The sequence below is a fragment of the Scyliorhinus torazame genome, chromosome 8 (genome assembly GCF_047496885.1).
Source record: "Scyliorhinus torazame isolate Kashiwa2021f chromosome 8, sScyTor2.1, whole genome shotgun sequence".
Taxonomy (NCBI): domain Eukaryota; kingdom Metazoa; phylum Chordata; class Chondrichthyes; order Carcharhiniformes; family Scyliorhinidae; genus Scyliorhinus; species Scyliorhinus torazame.
Window position 1 is genome coordinate 278,254,150 of NC_092714.1, and position 17,375 is coordinate 278,271,524.

The window sequence follows — 17,375 nt, forward strand, 5'->3', positions numbered from 1 at the left end:
GGTCGCTCCCTCAGGACGACGGTACCTTCCGTCCTGGCACCGACAACAGACCATGAGGCGGTTCTTCGGGACATGCAACTGCAGCGTGATCGCCAGAAAGGTCGGTACGACACACGAGCGACGGACCTGCCCCCCCTGTCCTCCGGAGACAAAGTACGCGTCCATCAACCGTATGGTGGCTGGTCAGCACCGGCCGAAGTCCTCCGACAAGTGGCTCCCCGCTCGTTCCTGGTTCGCATGCCGGATGGTTCCGTGCGTCGCCGCAATCGGCGCGCCCTTCGCCGACTTCCACGTTCACAGCCACACAACACGCCAGATCCTCAACAGGCTTCCGAGGATGACTTTGTGGAGCTGCCGCACATCACGCCCTTTCCATCGCCACCCATGGCCATGCCTGCACAGCAGCCGGTGGTTCGTGATCCACCCTTAAGGCGGTCAACCCGAATTCGTCGCAAACCCATTAGAATGGACTTATAATACAGTTCATATGTTTAATAAGTTGGACAATTTTACATGATAACCTGTTGTTGTTTATCGTTCCAGATGTCGTCTGACTGGACAACTGTTCAAAATTTTTTTTCTTCTTCTCTCGTTCGAATTTCTGTTATGTTATGGTACAACTGGATTCATGTGACGCACTCGACATCGCCCCATGTACATAGTTCCGTCATAGACACATGCTGCACACGACACACACACACTCTTAGATGCACTCACGTCACGATCATATTTATTACCACGTAGGCACATATCTTTGTAAAAAGGGGGGATGTCATGATATTCAAACACACACATCATGATGGACACACTAACAGGCAAATCAGAGTACACAACACCACAACCAATCACAGACAAGAACACCAACCACATAAAAAGCACGAGCACGACACCTGGAGGTCAGTAGGTCTGGGGAGAAGGAAGCATGAAAGAGCTGTTGAAACACCACAAGCAGGGAGCCCCCCACGTGCAGAGTGCAAAGACCAAGTTGTAAATAGTGAGTTTAAATAAACAAGTGTTGTACCATATGCAACTGTGTTGGCTCTTCTGTGTGTTAGAACACCCAACACCACAGTTATTATTCAGCGAGATATTGGGGCGCGGGGGTTATTAATCAGCGAGATATCGGGGTGCGGGGGTTATTAATCAGCACAATTTTGGGGTGCGGGGGTTATTAATCAGCGAGATATCAGAGTGCGGGGGTTATTAATCAGCGAGATATCGGGGTGCAGGGGTTATTAATCAGCGAGATATCGGGGTGCAGGGGTTATTAATCAGCGAGATATCGGGGTGCGGGGGTTATTAATCAGCGAGATATCGGGGTGCAGGGGTTATTTTTCAACAAGATATCGGGATGCGGGGGTTATTAATCAGCGAGATTTTCTTGGGGGGAGGGGTTCCAATCAGAACGTGCATTCGGAAATGAGAGCTACGCTGTGACATCACAGTAAAACTGGTCGGTGATTGGATGCTGTGTATTTCTCATTCACTTTATCTAACCTATGGATTTTGAATCGGGAAGTAGAACCTTTCTTAAATAATAATAGAAGCACAAACAGGCGTAGATGTATTCAATGAATTAAGAAAATAATTAGTTAATAAAAACCTATTAAAGATGGCAGGGTAGGTGATGTGTTGCGGCTGCAGTATGTGGGACCTGATGGATCCACAGTGAGATTCTGCGACTCTCGAAGTTTCAGCTAAGGGGAGGCTGAGCTGCGGACAGTGAGACACATCAGGGAGGCTGAGCTGCGGACACTGAGACACATCAGGGAGGCTGAGCTGCGGACACTGAGACACATCAGGGAGGATGAGCTGCGGACAGTGAGACACATCAGGGAGGCTGAGCTGCGGACACTGTGACACATCAGGGAGGGAGAACGTCACGGTGACTCTGTCCCAGAGGGCAGTGATACCCTCAGGCTAGGGTCATTTGATTTGTTCCATGGTCAGGGACAGGTGGTTGTGATGGCGAAGGTAACTGATATGGGAATGGAGAAGGGAGAAGTGGGGGAGCCTCAGTACTTGCAATTGTCCAACACGTTTGGAGTTGTTGCAGCGTTGATGGATTAGAGTGGGACTGCAGGGTGGATGGATTAGAGTGGGACTGCAGGGTGGATGGATTAGAGTGGGACTGCAGGGTGGATGGATTAGAGTGGGACTGCAGGGTGGATAGATTGATAGGGCGGATGGATTAGGCCATGCGGCCCTTTCTGCTGCATCATTTAATAAGGCCATGGCTGATCCGGTTGTGGTTTCAACTGCAGTTTGCTGTAGCTGTGGGTGAGAAGGTTGTGTTGCCTGCCCAGTGCCAGGGTTCAGAGCATCTGCTGGGGGCTGGAGAGACACTTGCAGTGAGAGACGGAGGATCCGTGTCAGTATCAACGTTGTAGGGAAATGGTTCCACACAGGGAGTTTGAGAAATCTGGGGCTAAAATAAAGAGTAGAACCTACAAGGTAATACGCTCTGGATTATTAACCGAGCCAGGAGCAAATTGGCATTTGGTAAATCAGATTAGGGAGCTGAATCTGCAGCTCCAAGATTGGCATGGAAGACATGGGCTGATTCAGCACTGGGCTAAATCGCTGGCTTTGAAAGCAGACCAAGGCAGGCCAGCAGCACGGTTCGATTCCCGTACCAGCCTCCCCGAACAGGCGCCGGAATGTGGCGACTAGGGGCTTTTCACAGTAACTTCATTGAAGCCGACTTGTGACAATAAGTGATTTTCATTTTCATTTCCTTTTTCATTGGGCTGGATTCTCCGTCCCTGATTTCTGGTTCAGCATGCTGTCGGGATGCTCCGTTTGGCCGGCTGGTCAGTGTGGTTTCCCATTGTGGAGCAGCCCCACGCCGGAACCCCCCGGGCTGTCGGCAAAACGGAGCATCCCGCCCGCAGAGAATCCCCGGTTATTTCTCAGAGAGCAGTGGGGGTTGAGTTATTGAATATTTTAAAGGCTGGATTAAATAGATTTTTAATTGACACTCAGGTCAAAGGGTATTGGGGGGGGGGGCACTGGGGGTAGTCCGTCTCCCCCCCCGGTGTCTGACTTACCAGCACAGGTCTCAGTAGGGTAACAAATGTACAGAAGCGACTGCGTTCCTCGATGAGAGCTCGCACCACAGCTTGCTTCTCCGTCTCCTCCAGCAGGACATACTTGTCATTGACGTCCTGTAAAGCTGTGTCCAATTGTAGCCTCACATCCTCCTTCCCTGTAACACAGCACGAGATACCGGTCAGCACACCTGCCCCAGGGGCCAGCACAGTATATAACCACATCAGCAGCAGCAACACCGAAAACACCCAATCTGGTGCATGGAGATAGATCAGTGTGCACCCCCCGGCCCTGGCACTGTGGGCTCCCCCACCCCCATGGGCCCAGCACTGCCCCCTTGCCCCGGTACTGCCACCGCCCCCCCCCCCCCCCGGCACTGTGGACCCCCCTCCCCCCGGCCCGGCACAACCCCCCCCCGGCACTGTGGACCCCCCACCTCCCCCACCCCAGCACTGCCCCCACTCCCTCACCTATAACCAGTGTTACCGCCACTCTTATCTCCAGGTTAGCAGATCATGGGTTGAGGCCCATTCTGGGTCTTTAGTTAATACTTTTGGTCAAAAATTCTGGAACTCCCGACCTAAGAGTTGTGGTCGGCAACGTTATAATAATGTTTTGGAGACATTGCAGAAAGAGCAAAAACAAATCTTGATCTTGAAGTCATCTTTGTCTACAGGAATAGTGCCAGAAGACTGGAGGATAGCAAATGTTGTCCCCTTGTTCAAGAAGGGGAGTAGAGACAACCCCGGTAACTATAGACCAGTGAGCCTTACTTCTGTTGTGGGAAAAATCGTGGAAAGGTTTATAAGGGATAGGATGTATAATCATCTGGAAAGGAATAATTTGATTAGAGATAGTCAACACGGTTTTGTGAAGGGTAGGTCGTGCCTCACAAACCTTATTGAGTTCTTTGAGAGGGTGACCAAACAGATGGATGAGGGTAAAGCAGTTGATGTGGTGTATATGGATTTCAGTAAAGCGTTTGATAAGGTTTCCCATGGTAGGCTACTGCAGAAAATACGGAGGCATGGGATTCAGGGTGATTTAGCAGTTTGGATCAGAAATTGGCTAGCTGGAAGAAGACAAAGGGTGGTGGTTGATGGGAAATGTTCAGACTGGAGTCCAGTTACTAGTGGTGTACCACAAGGATCTGTTTTGGGGCCACTGCTGTTTGTCATTTTTATAAATGTCCTGGAGGAGGGCGTAGAAGGATGGTTGAGTAAATTTGCAGATGACACTAAAGTCGGTGGAGTTGTGGACAATGCGGAAGGATGTTACAAGTTACAGAGGGACATAGATAAGCTGCAGTGCTGGGCTGAGAGGTGGCAAATGGAGTTTAATGCAGAAAAGTGTGAGGTGATTCATTTTGGAAGGAATAACAGGAAGACAGAGTACTGGGCTAATGGTAAGATTCTTGGCAGTGTGGATGAGCAGAGAGATCTCGGTGTCCATGTACATAGATCCCTGAAAGTTGCCACCCAGGTTGAGAGGGTTGTTAAGAAGGCATACGGTGTGTTAGCTTTTATTGGTAGAGGGATTGAGTTTCGGAGCCATGAGGTCATGTTGCAGCTGTACAAAACTCTGGTGCGGCCGCATTTGGAGTATTGCGTGCAATTCTGGTCGCCGCATTATAGGAAGGATGTGGAAGCATTGGAAAGGGTGCAGAGGAGATTTACCAGAATGTTGCCTGGTATGGAGGGAAGATCTTACGAGGAAAGGCTGAGGGACTTGAGGCTGTTTTCGTTAGAGAGAAGAAGGTTAAGAGGTGACTTAATTGAGGCATACAAGATGATCAGAGGATTGGATAGGGTGGACAGTGAGAACCTTTTTCCTCGGATGGTGATGTCTAGCACGAGGGGACATAGCTTTAAATTGAGGGGAGATAGATATCAGACAGATGTCAGAGGTAGATTCTTTACTCAGAGAGTAGTAAGGGCGTGGAATGCCCTGCCTGCAACAGTAGTGGACTCGCCAACACTAAGGGCATTCAAATGGTCATTGGATAGACACATGGACGATAAGGGAATAGTGTAGATGGGCTTTAGAGTGGTTTCACAGGTCGGCGCAACATCGAGGGCCGAAGGGCCTGTACTGCGCTGTAATGTTCTATGTTCTAAAAGTCACATGGATGGTACCAGACTGAGAGGTTAAAACTATCAAGAAAAACTGTCGTCTGTGCTCATTTCTCTGGAAAAGAAAAAACTGACGGGTGACGGAACAGATCATAGAATAGGAGGCCATTCAGCCCATCGAGTCTGCACCGATCCTCGGAAAGAGCGCCCTAGCCACGCCCACTTCCCGCAACTCCACCTATCCTTTTGGACACTTAGGGGCAATTTATCATGGCCAATCCACCTAACCTGCACATCTTTGGACTGTGGGAGGAAACCGGAGCACCCGGAGGAAACCCACGCACACACGGGGAGGATGTGCAGACTCCACACAGACAGTCACCCGAGGTTGGATTTGAACCCGGGTCCCTGGTGCTGTGAAGCAGCAGTGCTAACCACTGTGTCGCCAAAAAGATCTTTAAAATCATGAAAGGGTTTGATAGGATAAACGTAGAGAAGTTTCCACTTATAGGAGAGATCAGGATTAGAGGCCATATATAAGACAGTCACTAATAAACTGGATATGGAATTCAGGAGAAACCTGATCCAGAGAGTAGTGAGAATGTGGAACTCGCCCCCACTGGGAGTGGGGTGGGGTGAATAGAGTAGAGACAGTTAAGAGGAAGCTGGATAAAACTGAAGGATATGGTGATGGACTGAGATGAACGGGGGCAGGAGGAGGCTGGTGTGGAGCAGAAAGACCAGCACAGAGCACGTGGGCCGAATGGACTGTTCCGATGTTGTAACGACTTCTAAACAGCACTCAGACAATCATGGGGCTGCAGCAATTTGAGGAAACGACTCACACCCACCCTCTTGTGCGGGGGGGGGGGGGGGGGGGAACGAGGGATGGACAATAATTGCCAGTCTTGCCCATGGTGCTCACATCTCGAGAATTAATCTAAATATAATCCAGGCTGACACTACTGATCCAATATCCAGCTGACAATCTCTGCATAAAATATCTGTAACTAAGGTTCCAACAGCCAGGTCAGTTCTGGATCTAATGACCACTTGTAAAGACCAGGAGAGCAACTGCTCCACTCAAATGTTATTCGTGAAACTTTATTGCAGCAGAAAGTTAGACACAGTCAGAAAGTCTTCATTCTGTGAAGAGTTTATGATAAGATGTCACTCTGATGAGGATTCAGCGACACCAATGTATTCTAGTCACTCACATGCGGGGGGGGGGGGAGGCACACAAGAGATCTTGAATTGAGAAAGAGAATGGGCGGGATTCTCCGATTCCCCGCCGGATCGGAGAATCCCAAGGGGGCGGCACGAATCCCGCCCCGCCGCCGGCTGCCGTATTCTCCGGCGCTGTTTTTCGGGCGGGGGCAGGGATCACGCCTCGCTGGTCGGGGGCCGTTGGCAGCGCCCCCCCCCCGGCGATTCTCCGGGCCCCGATGGGCCGGCGTGAATCACTCAACTCACGCTCAGCGGCACCTGGCAGGTAACAATAATACTCGCTTATTGTCACGAGTAGGCTTCAATGAGGTTACTGTGAAAAGCCCCTAGTCACCACATTCCGCCGCCTGTTCGGGGAGGCCGGTACGGGAATTGAACCCGCGCTGCTGGTATTGTTCTGCATTACAAGCCAGCTGTTTAGCCCACTGTGCTAAACCAGACGCTGGTCAGTACCTTCAATTATTTGACCACATAGTCCCTTTCTCCGTGGAATCCAGATTTCTGTGACCTCCAATCTTGAAATGAGAATCGATCTGCACCTTTTGTTTTGTGTGACGAAGCGGAGCTGGTTATTAGCGCAGTGACTGCACAACACAGGCCAGACCACTGGGTGGCAGTGACGAGCCACAAGTCTGAGCCACAGAAATCAAACAGAATTCCCCAAAACAATATAGCTGATCTCAAAGGAGAAGGTTTTTCTCTCACTTCAAACAATTAACTGACTCATCACCATCAAGACAACACCACCAGGTCCACAGCAAATATTGTCATTCAGCTTTGGTCTTTATTTCAAAGCGTCTGAAGAAGCTATACTTTTCATTGTATACCAATACACGTGACAACAGCCCAGCCCAGCCCAGCTCAGCCCAGCCCAGCCCAGCCCAGCTCAGCCCAGCCCAGCCCAGCCCAGCCCAGCCCAGCCCAGCCCAGCCCAGCTCAGCCCAGCCCAGCTCAGCCCAGCCCAGCCCAGCCCAGCCCAGCCCAGCCCAGCCCAGCCCAGCCCAGCCCAGCCCAGCCCAGCCCAGCCCAGCCCAGCCCAGCCCAGCCCAGCCCAGCCCACCCCAGCCCAGCTCAGCCCAGCCCAGCCCAGCCCAGCCCAGCTCAGCCCAGCCCAGCCCAGCCCAGCCCAGCCCAGCCCAGCTCAGCCCAGCCCAGCTCAGCTCAGCCCAGCCCAGCCCAGCTCAGCCCAGCCCAGCTCAGCCCAGCTCAGCCCAGCCCAGCCCAGCCCAGCCCAGCCCAGCCCAGCTCAGCTCAGCCCAGCCCAGCCCAGCTCAGCCCAGCTCAGCCCAGCCCAGCTCAGCTCAGCCCAGCCCAGCCCAGCTCAGCCCAGCTCAGCCCAGCTCAGCCCAGCTCAGCCCAACCCAGCCCAGCCCAGCTCAGCCCAGCCCAGCCCAGCCCAGCCCAGCCCAGCCCAGCTCAGCTCAGCCCAGCCCAGCCCAGCTCAGCCCAGCCCAGCTCAGCCCAGCCCAGCTCAGCCCAGCTCAGCTCAGCCCAGCCCAGCTCAGCCCAGCTCAGCTCAGCTCAGCCCAGCTCAGCCCAACCCAGCTCAGCCCAGCTCAGCCCAGCTCAGCCCAACCCAGCTCAGCCCAGCTCAGCCCAGCTCAGCTCAGCCCAGCCCAGCTCAGCCCAGCTCAGCTCAGCTCAGCCCAGCTCAGCCCAACCCAGCTCAGCCCAGCTCAGCCCAGCTCAGCCCAACCCAGCTCAGCCCAACCCAGCTCAGCCCAACCCAGCTCAGCTCAGCCCAGCTCAGCTCAGCCCAGCCCAGCTCAGCTCAGCCCAGCTCAGCTCAGCTCAGCCCAGCTCAGCCCAACCCAGCTCAGCCCAGCTCAGCCCAGCTCAGCCCAGCTCAGCCCAGCTCAGCCCAACCCAGCTCAGCCCAGCTCAGCCCAGCTCAGCTCAGCTCAGCCCAGCCCAGCCCAGCCCAGCCCAGCCCAGCTCAGCCCAACCCAGCCCACCCCAGCCCAGCCCAGCTCAGCCCAGCTCAGCTCAGCTCAGCCCAGCTCAGCCCAACCCAGCTCAGCCCAGCTCAGCCCAGCTCAGCCCAGCTCAGCCCAGCTCAGCCCAACCCAGCTCAGCCCAGCTCAGCCCAGCTCAGCTCAGCCCAGCCCAGCCCAGCTCAGCCCACCCCAGCCCAGCCCACCCCAGCCCAGCCCAGCCCAGCCCAACCCAGCTCAGCCCAGCCCACCCCAGCTCAGCTCAGCCCAGCCCACCCCAGCTCAGCCCAGCCCAGCCCAGCCCAGCCCAGCCCAGCCCAGCCCAGCCCAGCTCAGCCCAGCTCAGCCCAGCTCAGCCCAGCCCAGCCCAGCCCAGCCCAGCCCAGCCCAGCTCAGCCCAGCCCAGCTCAGCTCAGCCCAGCCCAGCCCAGCCCACCCCAGCTCAGCCCAGCCCAGCCCAGCCTAGCCCAGCCCAGCCCAGCCCAGCCCAGCTCAGACCAGCCCAGCCCAGCCCAGCTCAGCCCAGCCCAGCTCAGACCAGCCCAGCCCAGCCCAGCTCAGCCCAGCCCAGCTCAGACCAGCCCAGCCCAGACCGTATCAGACCAGACCAGACAGACCAGCCCAGCTCAGAGCCGACCAGTCCAGACCAGCCCATCCCAGACCAGTCCATCCCAGATCAGTCCAGCGCAGCCCAGATCAGTCCAGCCCAGCTCAGCCCAGCCCAGCTCAGCCCAGCCCAGCTCAGGTCAGACGAATCCAGACCAGTCCAGGCCAGCTCAGACCAGACCAGTCAAGACTAGCCCAGCCCAGCCCAGCTCAGATCAGACGAGACGAGACGAGCCCAGCCCAGCTCAGATCAGACCAGCCTAGCCCAACCCAGCCCAGTCCACTCCAGCTCAGCTCTATCCCAGCCCAGCTCACATCAGACCCCCCATTCTGGAGGGGGGGGGGGGGGGGGGAAAGGAGGAGGAGGAGGAGGAGGAGAGAGAGAGAGAGAAGAGAAGAGAGAGAGTCCAGGGTGGGGGGCAGGATCTGCAATTCGAGCCAGCCCATTCAGGGGCACCATAAGAAAGCACTTTGCACACTAAGGGTTCTGGAAATCCGGACTTTTCCCCAAAGAAGCTGTGAATGTTGGGAATCAACTGAAAATTTCACGATGGCGATTCCTGAGTTTAGTTGGATAAGGATATGGTGGGACTGGGAGCAATGTCAGCTAGGCGGAGTTAAATATAGACAAGACATAATCTAATTCAATGGCAGAGCAGTATATTGGGGCTGAATGGAACACAGCTCTTCCTGTGCAGCGCTCCCTCAGTACTGACCCTCTGACAGTGCGGCACTCCCTCAGTACTGACCCTCTGACAGTGCGGCACTCCCTCAGTACTGACCCTCTGACAGTGCGGCACTCCCTCAGTACTGACCCTCTGACAGTGCAGCACTCCCTCAGTACTGACCCTGCAACAGTGCGGCGCTCCCTCAGTACTGACCCTCTGACAGTGCAGCACTCCCTCGGTACTGACACTCTGACAGTGCAGCACTCCCTCAGTACTGACCCTCCGACAGTGCAGCTCTCCCTCAGTACTGACCTCTGACAGTGCAGCACTCCCTCAGTACTGACCCTGCAACAGTGCGGCGCTCCCTCAATACTGACCCTCTGACAGTGCAGCACTCCCTCAGTACTGACCCTCTGACAGTGCGGCACTCCCTCAGTACTGACCCTCTGACAGTGCAGCTCTCCCTCAGTACTGACCCTGCAACAGTGCGGCGCTCCCTCAATACTGACCCTCTGACAGTGCAGCACTCCCTCAGTACTGACCCTCTGACAGTGCGGCACTCCCTCAATACTGACCCTCTGACAGTGCAGCACTCCCTCGGTACTGACACTCTGACAGTGCAGCACTCCCTCAGTACTGACCCTCCGACAGTGCGGCACTCCCTCAGTACTGACCCTCTGACAGTGCGGCACTCCCTCAGTACTGACCCTCTGACAGTGCGGCACTCGCTCAGTACTGACCCTCTGACAGTGCGGCACTCCCTCAGTACTGACCCTCTGACAGTGCGGCACTCCCTCAGTACTGACCCTCTGACAGTGCAGCACTCCCTCAGTACTGACCCTCTGACAGTGCGGCACTCCCTCAATACTGACCCTCTGACAGTGCAGCACTCCCTCAGTACTGACCCTGCAACAGTGCGGCGCTCCCTCAGTACTGACCCTCTGACAGTGCAGCACTCCCTCGGTACTGACACTCTGACAGTGCAGCACTCCCTCAGTACTGACCCTCCGACAGTGCAGCTCTCCCTCAGTACTGACCTCTGACAGTGCAGCACTCCCTCAGTACTGACCCTGCAACAGTGCGGCGCTCCCTCAATACTGACCCTCTGACAGTGCAGCACTCCCTCAGTACTGACCCTCTGACAGTGCGGCACTCCCTCAGTACTGACCCTCTGACAGTGCAGCTCTCCCTCAGTACTGACCCTGCAACAGTGCGGCGCTCCCTCAATACTGACCCTCTGACAGTGCAGCACTCCCTCAGTACTGACCCTCTGACAGTGCGGCACTCCCTCAATACTGACCCTCTGACAGTGCAGCACTCCCTCGGTACTGACACTCTGACAGTGCAGCACTCCCTCAGTACTGACCCTCCGACAGTGCAGCACTCCCTCAGTACTGACCCTCCGACAGTGCAACGCTCCCTCAGTACTGACACTCTGACAGTGCGGCACTCCCTCAGTACTGACCCTCTGACAGTGCGACGCTCCCTCAGTACTGACCCACTGACAGTGCAGCACTCCCTCAGTACTGACCCTCCGACAGTGCGACGCTCCCTCAGTACTGACCCTCTGACAGTGCAGCACTCCCTCAGTACTGACCCTCTGACAGAGCGGCACTCCCTCAGTACTGACCCTCTGACAGTGCGGCACTCCCTCAATACTGACCCTCTGACAGTGCTGCACTCCCTCAGTACTGACGCTCTGACAGTGCGGCACTCCCTCAGTACTGACCCTCTGACAGTGCAGCACTCCCTCAGTACTGACCCTCCGACAGTGCAACGCTTGCTTAGTACTGACCCTCTGACAGTGCGGCACTCCCTCAGTACTGACCCTCTGACAGTGCAGCACTCCCTCAGTGCTGACCCTCTGACAGTGCAGCTCTCCCTCAGTACTGACCCTCTGACAGTGCAGCTCTCCCTCAGTACTGACCCTGCGACAGTGCAGCACTCCCTCAGTACTGACCCTCTGACAGTGCGGCACTGCCTCAATACTGACCCTCTGACAGTGCAGCACTCCCTCAGTACTGACCCTCTGACAGTGCAGCTCTCCCTCAGTGCTGACCCTGCGACAGTGCGGCACTCCCTCAATACTGACCCTCTGACAGTGCAGCACTCCCTCAGTACTGACCCTCCGACAGTGCAACGCTCCCTCAGTACTGACCCTCTGACAGTGCAGCACTCCCTCAGTACTGACCCTCCGACAGTGCAACGCTCCCTCAGTACTGACCCTCTGACAGTGCGGCACTCCCTCAGTACTGACCCTCTGACAGTGCGGCACTCCCTCAGTACTGACCCTCTGACAGTGCGGCACTCCCTCAGTACTGACCCTCTGACAGTGCAGCACTCCCTCAGTACTGATCCTCTGACAGTGCGGCACTCCCTCAGTACTGACCCTCTGACAGTGCAGCACTCCCTCAGTACTGACCCTCTGACAGTGCAGCACTCCCTCAGTATCCCCACCCTATTCCTGTAACCCAATAACCCCATCTCACCTTTTTGGACGCTAAGGGCAATTTATCATGGCCAATCCACGTAACCTGCACATCTTTGGACTGTGGGAGGAAACCGGACCCACGCAGACACGGGGAGACTCCACACAGACTGTCACCCAAGTGAAAATTGTACCCGAGACCCTGGCGCTCTGAGGCAGCAGTGCTAACCACTGTGCCACCCAGTTAGAAACATTTAATTTACTAAACCCGTTAGCAACATGTCACTAACCTTTTTTAAAATAAATATTTTTATTGAAGTTTACATTTTTACACTGTACAGGAGAAAACCGAAACGGTTATTATTTACAATATACATGTTCTTCCTTTTTGGCTCCCCCCTCCTCCTACCCACTCATGTTATTTTCGGGCCCTGTCTTCGGCCCTTCCCTCCGCCGTTGATGGATGATTTGTCGTTCATTTTGGTCTTGCAGCTTTGTGTGTCTGTGTCCGTGTGTGTGTCTGTGTGTTTGTGTGTCTGTGTGTGTGCGCCTGTGTGTGTGTGTCCGTGTGTGTGTCCTTGTGTGTGTCCGTGTGTGTGTCTGTGTGTGTGCCTGTGTGTGTGTGTGCCTGTGTGTCTGTCTGTGTGTGTGTGTGCCTGAGTGTGTGTCTGTGTGTGTGCCTGTGTCTGTCTGTGTGCCTGTGTGCGCGTGCGCCTGTGTGTGTGTGTGTGTGCCTGTGTGTGTGCCTGTCTGTGTGTGTGCCTGTGTGTGTATGTGCCTGTGTGTCTGTCTGTGTGCCTGTGTGCGCGTGCGCCTGTGTGTGCGCCTGTGTGTGTGTGCCTGTGTGTGCATGTCTGTGTGTGTGCCTGTGTGCGTGTGCCTGTATGTGCGTGCCTGTGTGTGTGTGTGCCTGTGTTTGCTTGTGTGTGTGTCTGTGTGTGTGTGTCTGTGTGTGTGTCTGTGTGTGTGTGTCTGTGTGTGTGTGTCTGTGTGTGTGTGCCTGTGTGTGTGCCTGTGTGTGTGTGCCTGTGTGTGTGTGTCTGTGTGTGTGTGTCTGTGTGTGTGTCTGTAGGTAACGGGGAGCCAATGGATGTGGTATATCTGGATTTCCAGAAAGCCTTTGACAAGGTGCCACACAAAAGGTTGTTGCATAAGATAAAGATGCATGATATTAATAGGAAAGTAGTAGCATGGATAGAGGATTGGTTAATTAATAGAAAGCAAAGAGTGGGGATTAATGGGTGTTTCTCTGCTTGGCAATCAGTAGCTAGTGGTGTCCCTCAGGGATCAGTGTTGGGCCCACAATTGTTCACAATTTACATAGATGATTTAGATTTGGGGACCAAGGGCAATGTGTCCAAGTTTGCAGACGACACTAAGATAAGTGGTAAAGCAAAAAGTGCAGAGGATACTGGAAGTCTGCAGAGGGATTTGGATAGGCTAAGTGAATGGGCTAGGGTCTGGCAGATGGAATACAATGTTGACAAATGTGAGGTTATCCATTTTGGTAGGAATAACAACAAAAGGGATTATTTAAATGATAAAATATTAAAACATGCTGCTGTGCAGAGAGACCTGGGTGTGCTAGTGCACGAGTCGCAAAAAGTTGGTTTACAGGTGCAACAGGTGATTAAGAAAGCAAATGGAATTTTGTCCTTCATTGCTAGAGGGATGGAGTTTAAGACTAGGGAGGTTATGCTGCAATTGTATAAGGTGTTAGTGAGGCCACACCTGGAGTAGTGTGTTCAGTTTTGGTCTCCTGACTTGAGAAAGGACGTACTGGCACTGGAGGGTGTGCAGAGGAGATTCACTAGGTTAATCCCAGATCTGAAGGGTTGGATTACGAGGAGAGGTTGAGCAGACTGGGACTATACTCGGTGGAATTTAGAGGGGTGAGGGCGGATCTTATAGAAACATAGAAAATTATGAAGGGAATAGATAGGATAGATGCGGGCAGGTTGTTTCCACTGGCGGGTGAAAGCAGAACTAGGGGCATAGCCTCAAAATAAGGGGAAGTAGATTTAGGACTGAGTTTAGGAGGAACCTCTTCACCCAAAGGGTTGTGAATCTATGGAATTCCTTGCCCAGTGAAGCATTAGAGGCTCCTTCATTAAATGTTTTTAAGATAAAGATAGATAGTTTTTTGAAGAATAAAGGGATTAAGGGTTATGGTGTTCGGGCCGGAAAGTGGAGCTGAGTCCACAAAAGATCAGCCATGATCTCATTGAATGGTGGAGCAGGCTCGAGGGGCCAGAAGGCCGACTCCTGCTCCTAGTTCTTATGTTCTAACCAGTGAGCAGTATATCACTAACCTAACCAGTGAGCAGTATATCACTAACCTAACCAGTTACTGTGGTTGGTTCCGGTGAATAACAAGATGACAATGTACACTGGCCATTGTTTAACAGATGCTACGAACCACAACCTATTGTGTCCTTTGTTTAATTATTAAACCACACTTAATGTAGTCAATTCATTCTGTCTCAGGCACGTAACAAAGGAAATAAGAATGTCTGTTTTTATTAGTGGGATATCTATAATTTACAAAATCTCAGACACTGGAAAGAATCAATCGTTAATCTTCATTCATGCAGGATCCACAAAATACTGAATTAACCTTCAAATATTGCTGAGGGACCTTTAATGTTCACCTGAGCAGAGATTGACCAGCAGTTTAACAAAGCACACCCCCCAATCACCGTGCCCCCCAACCCGCTCACCCCCCATCCCGCTAACTCCCCCCCCCATCCCGCTCAGCCCCCCATCCCGCTCACCCCCCCATCCCGCTCATCCCCCATCCCGATCACCCCCCCCAATCACCGTGCCCCCCATCCCGCTCACTCCCCATCCCGATTACCCCCAATCACCGTGCCCCCCCATCCCGATCACCCCCCCAATCACCGTGCCCGCTCCCCATCCCGATCACCCCCCCAATCAACGTGCCCCCTCCCCATCCCGCTCACCCCCCCAGTCACCGTGCCCCCTCCCCATCCCATCCCGCTCACTCCCCCATCCCGATGACCCCCCAGTCACCGTGCCCCCCCATCCCGCTCATCCCCCCATCCCGATCACCCCCCCAATCACCGTGCCCCCCCATCCCGCTCACCCCTATCCCGTTCACTCCCCCCCATCCCGCTCAGCCCTCCATCCCGCTCACCCACCCCATCCCGCTCAGCCCCCCATCCCGCTCACCCCCCATCCCGCTCAGCCCCCCATCCCGCTCAGCCCCCATTCCGCTCAGCCCCCATCCCGCTCACCTTCCATCCCGCTCCCCCCCATCCCGCTCACCCCCCCATCCCGCTCACCCCCCATCCCGCTCACCCTCCATCCCGCTCACCCTCCCATCCCGCTCACCCCCCCATCCCGCTCACCCTCCCATCCCGCTCACCCCCATCCCGCTCACCCCCCCATTCCGCTCCCCCCATCCCGCTCACCCCCCCATCCCGCTCACTCCCTCCCATCCCGCTCACACACTCCATCCCGTTCACTCCCCCCATCCCGCTCACCCCCCATCCCGCTCACCCCCCCATCCCGCTCACCCCCCATTCCGCTCACCCCCCATTCCGCTCACCCCCCATTCCGTTCACTCCCCCCCCATCCCGCTCACCCCCCCCATCCCGCTCACCTCCCATCCCGCTCACCCCCCCATCCCGCTCACCCCCCCATCCCGCTCACCCCCCATCCCGCTCACCCCCCTACCCCATTCACTCCCCCCCCATCCCGCTCACCCCCCATCCCGCTCCCCCCCATCCCGCTCACCCCCCCATCCCGTTCACTCCCCCCCCATCCCGCTCACCCCCCATCCCGCTCACCCCCCCATCCCGCTCACCGCTCCCCCTCCAATCCTGCGCTGTCAGGAAAAGGAGATAACGTGAGTGGGGACAAAAACTTTGTATAAAGAATGGCCGTTCGCGATAGAGGGGTTGAGGAGTGGAGATGGGGGGAAATGGCGAATGGAGGAAGAGATTACAGGGTGGAGGGGGGCAGACACAGGGGGGGCAAATGAGGACATGGGGCTGAATTTTAACAAAAATAGATGAGTTGCCTGGTGTTAAATTTAAAAAATCTGAAGCCTCTCTCCCGGGTTGCGAGGCAGGGCAGGGGTAGGCAATCTGCTCACACACGGTAGGACGGCAATTTAAATACCGGAATGAATCTGGCAGCCTGGCATTTAATCGGTTTTACCGGTTTATCCGTGATTGGCTGAAATTCCCAGAATTTGGGAAAGTGGCTGCTGAAGAGAAGCGAGGGTAGAGTCAGATTGACGGCAGCTCCTTTACAGCACGGCTTGTGGGCCGAGGGACAGAGCAGCTCCCCAGGCTCCCACACCCCTTCTTACAAAGGCCCAAGGGGCAAGAAATCTCTTTGGATTCAGAACTGGACCATACCCAGGGCTCGAGTTTGGGTCTATCTGTTCCTACATCCTCCTGCTAGCTGATTGAAAGACAAACCTGCCAAATCAGGCTGACTTCTAGACGGGGAAAGCTGCCAGCAACAAACCTTCCGCAGGCTGGCACCTAAACCCCATCACGCGGGGCTGAAGAAACTCGGTCTCCGGATCCTCCGACTCCACTCTCCCCTACACAACCCATTCTAATTAATATCCAGGTCTTGGAGACGGAGTCAGACCCATCGGGGGGGCAGGGCCTGTGTGTGGATCAGTGAGGTCGTGGAGCAGTGAGGTCGTGGAGCAGTGAGGTCGTGGAGCAGTAAAGTTTAATTAAGGGACAGGAGAAGGCTGGACTGTGTAATGGTTTCAGTGATTAATTATGAATCCTTTGCCATGGTTACAATGTGCTGGATTGCGTCACACTTTGTGGATCTTACGAACTGTAGCTTACCTCTGTACTCACTATTTAATGCAACACACTCAACAAAGACAAATGCAATGTGAGAGCTGGAGTTTGAATGTTCTCAGACAGAGGATGTGAGACAGTGAGACACTCACTGCTTATTGCTCAGCTGCGATTATCTGAGGGGCGGCTGAATGGATGGCCTTCACCTCGATGTTTGCTCCCTCTGAAGGTCCTCCCGCTCATCCCTCCGGGAATACCATGCTGTTTAAGGTGATATCTGCTCGAGATTCTCAGAATAAAACACTGCCAACGACTCGAGGCCCTTCTCCCTCTCACACAATTCATCCAGGGCGGGGATTGAACGACTCTCTCCGATCAGCCCATCCCGCCTCTCAAACCAAAGTCAAATATTCCGCAGTCACTACCCCGGGTCCTGGCCAATAGAAATCATTCGCTCGACATGGGAAGAGTTATCTGGTCAGTGAGCAGTTTCTGCGTTTGGGAACAGATTGAGTGTTGTCTTTCCGACATTGCAGCCGTGGCGAATCAAGAACTCCACTGTGGCTGTCAAACATTTTGGGAAGTCCTGTGGT

At 54.6% G+C, this 17,375-nt stretch overlaps 1 protein-coding gene across 6 annotated transcripts in view; it reads right to left on the reverse strand.

The window, feature by feature from the left end:
- mtss1 (MTSS I-BAR domain containing 1) overlaps nucleotides 1–17,375 on the reverse strand; it is a 292,863-nt gene that overhangs the window by 90,161 nt on the left and 185,327 nt on the right. For all 6 annotated transcript variants that reach the window (XM_072515395.1, XM_072515391.1, XM_072515392.1 and 3 more), the window contains exon 7: nucleotides 3,051–3,208. In XM_072515395.1, coding sequence (XP_072371496.1) covers nucleotides 3,051–3,208 — 158 coding nt within the window. The remainder of the gene's footprint in view (nucleotides 1–3,050; nucleotides 3,209–17,375) is intronic.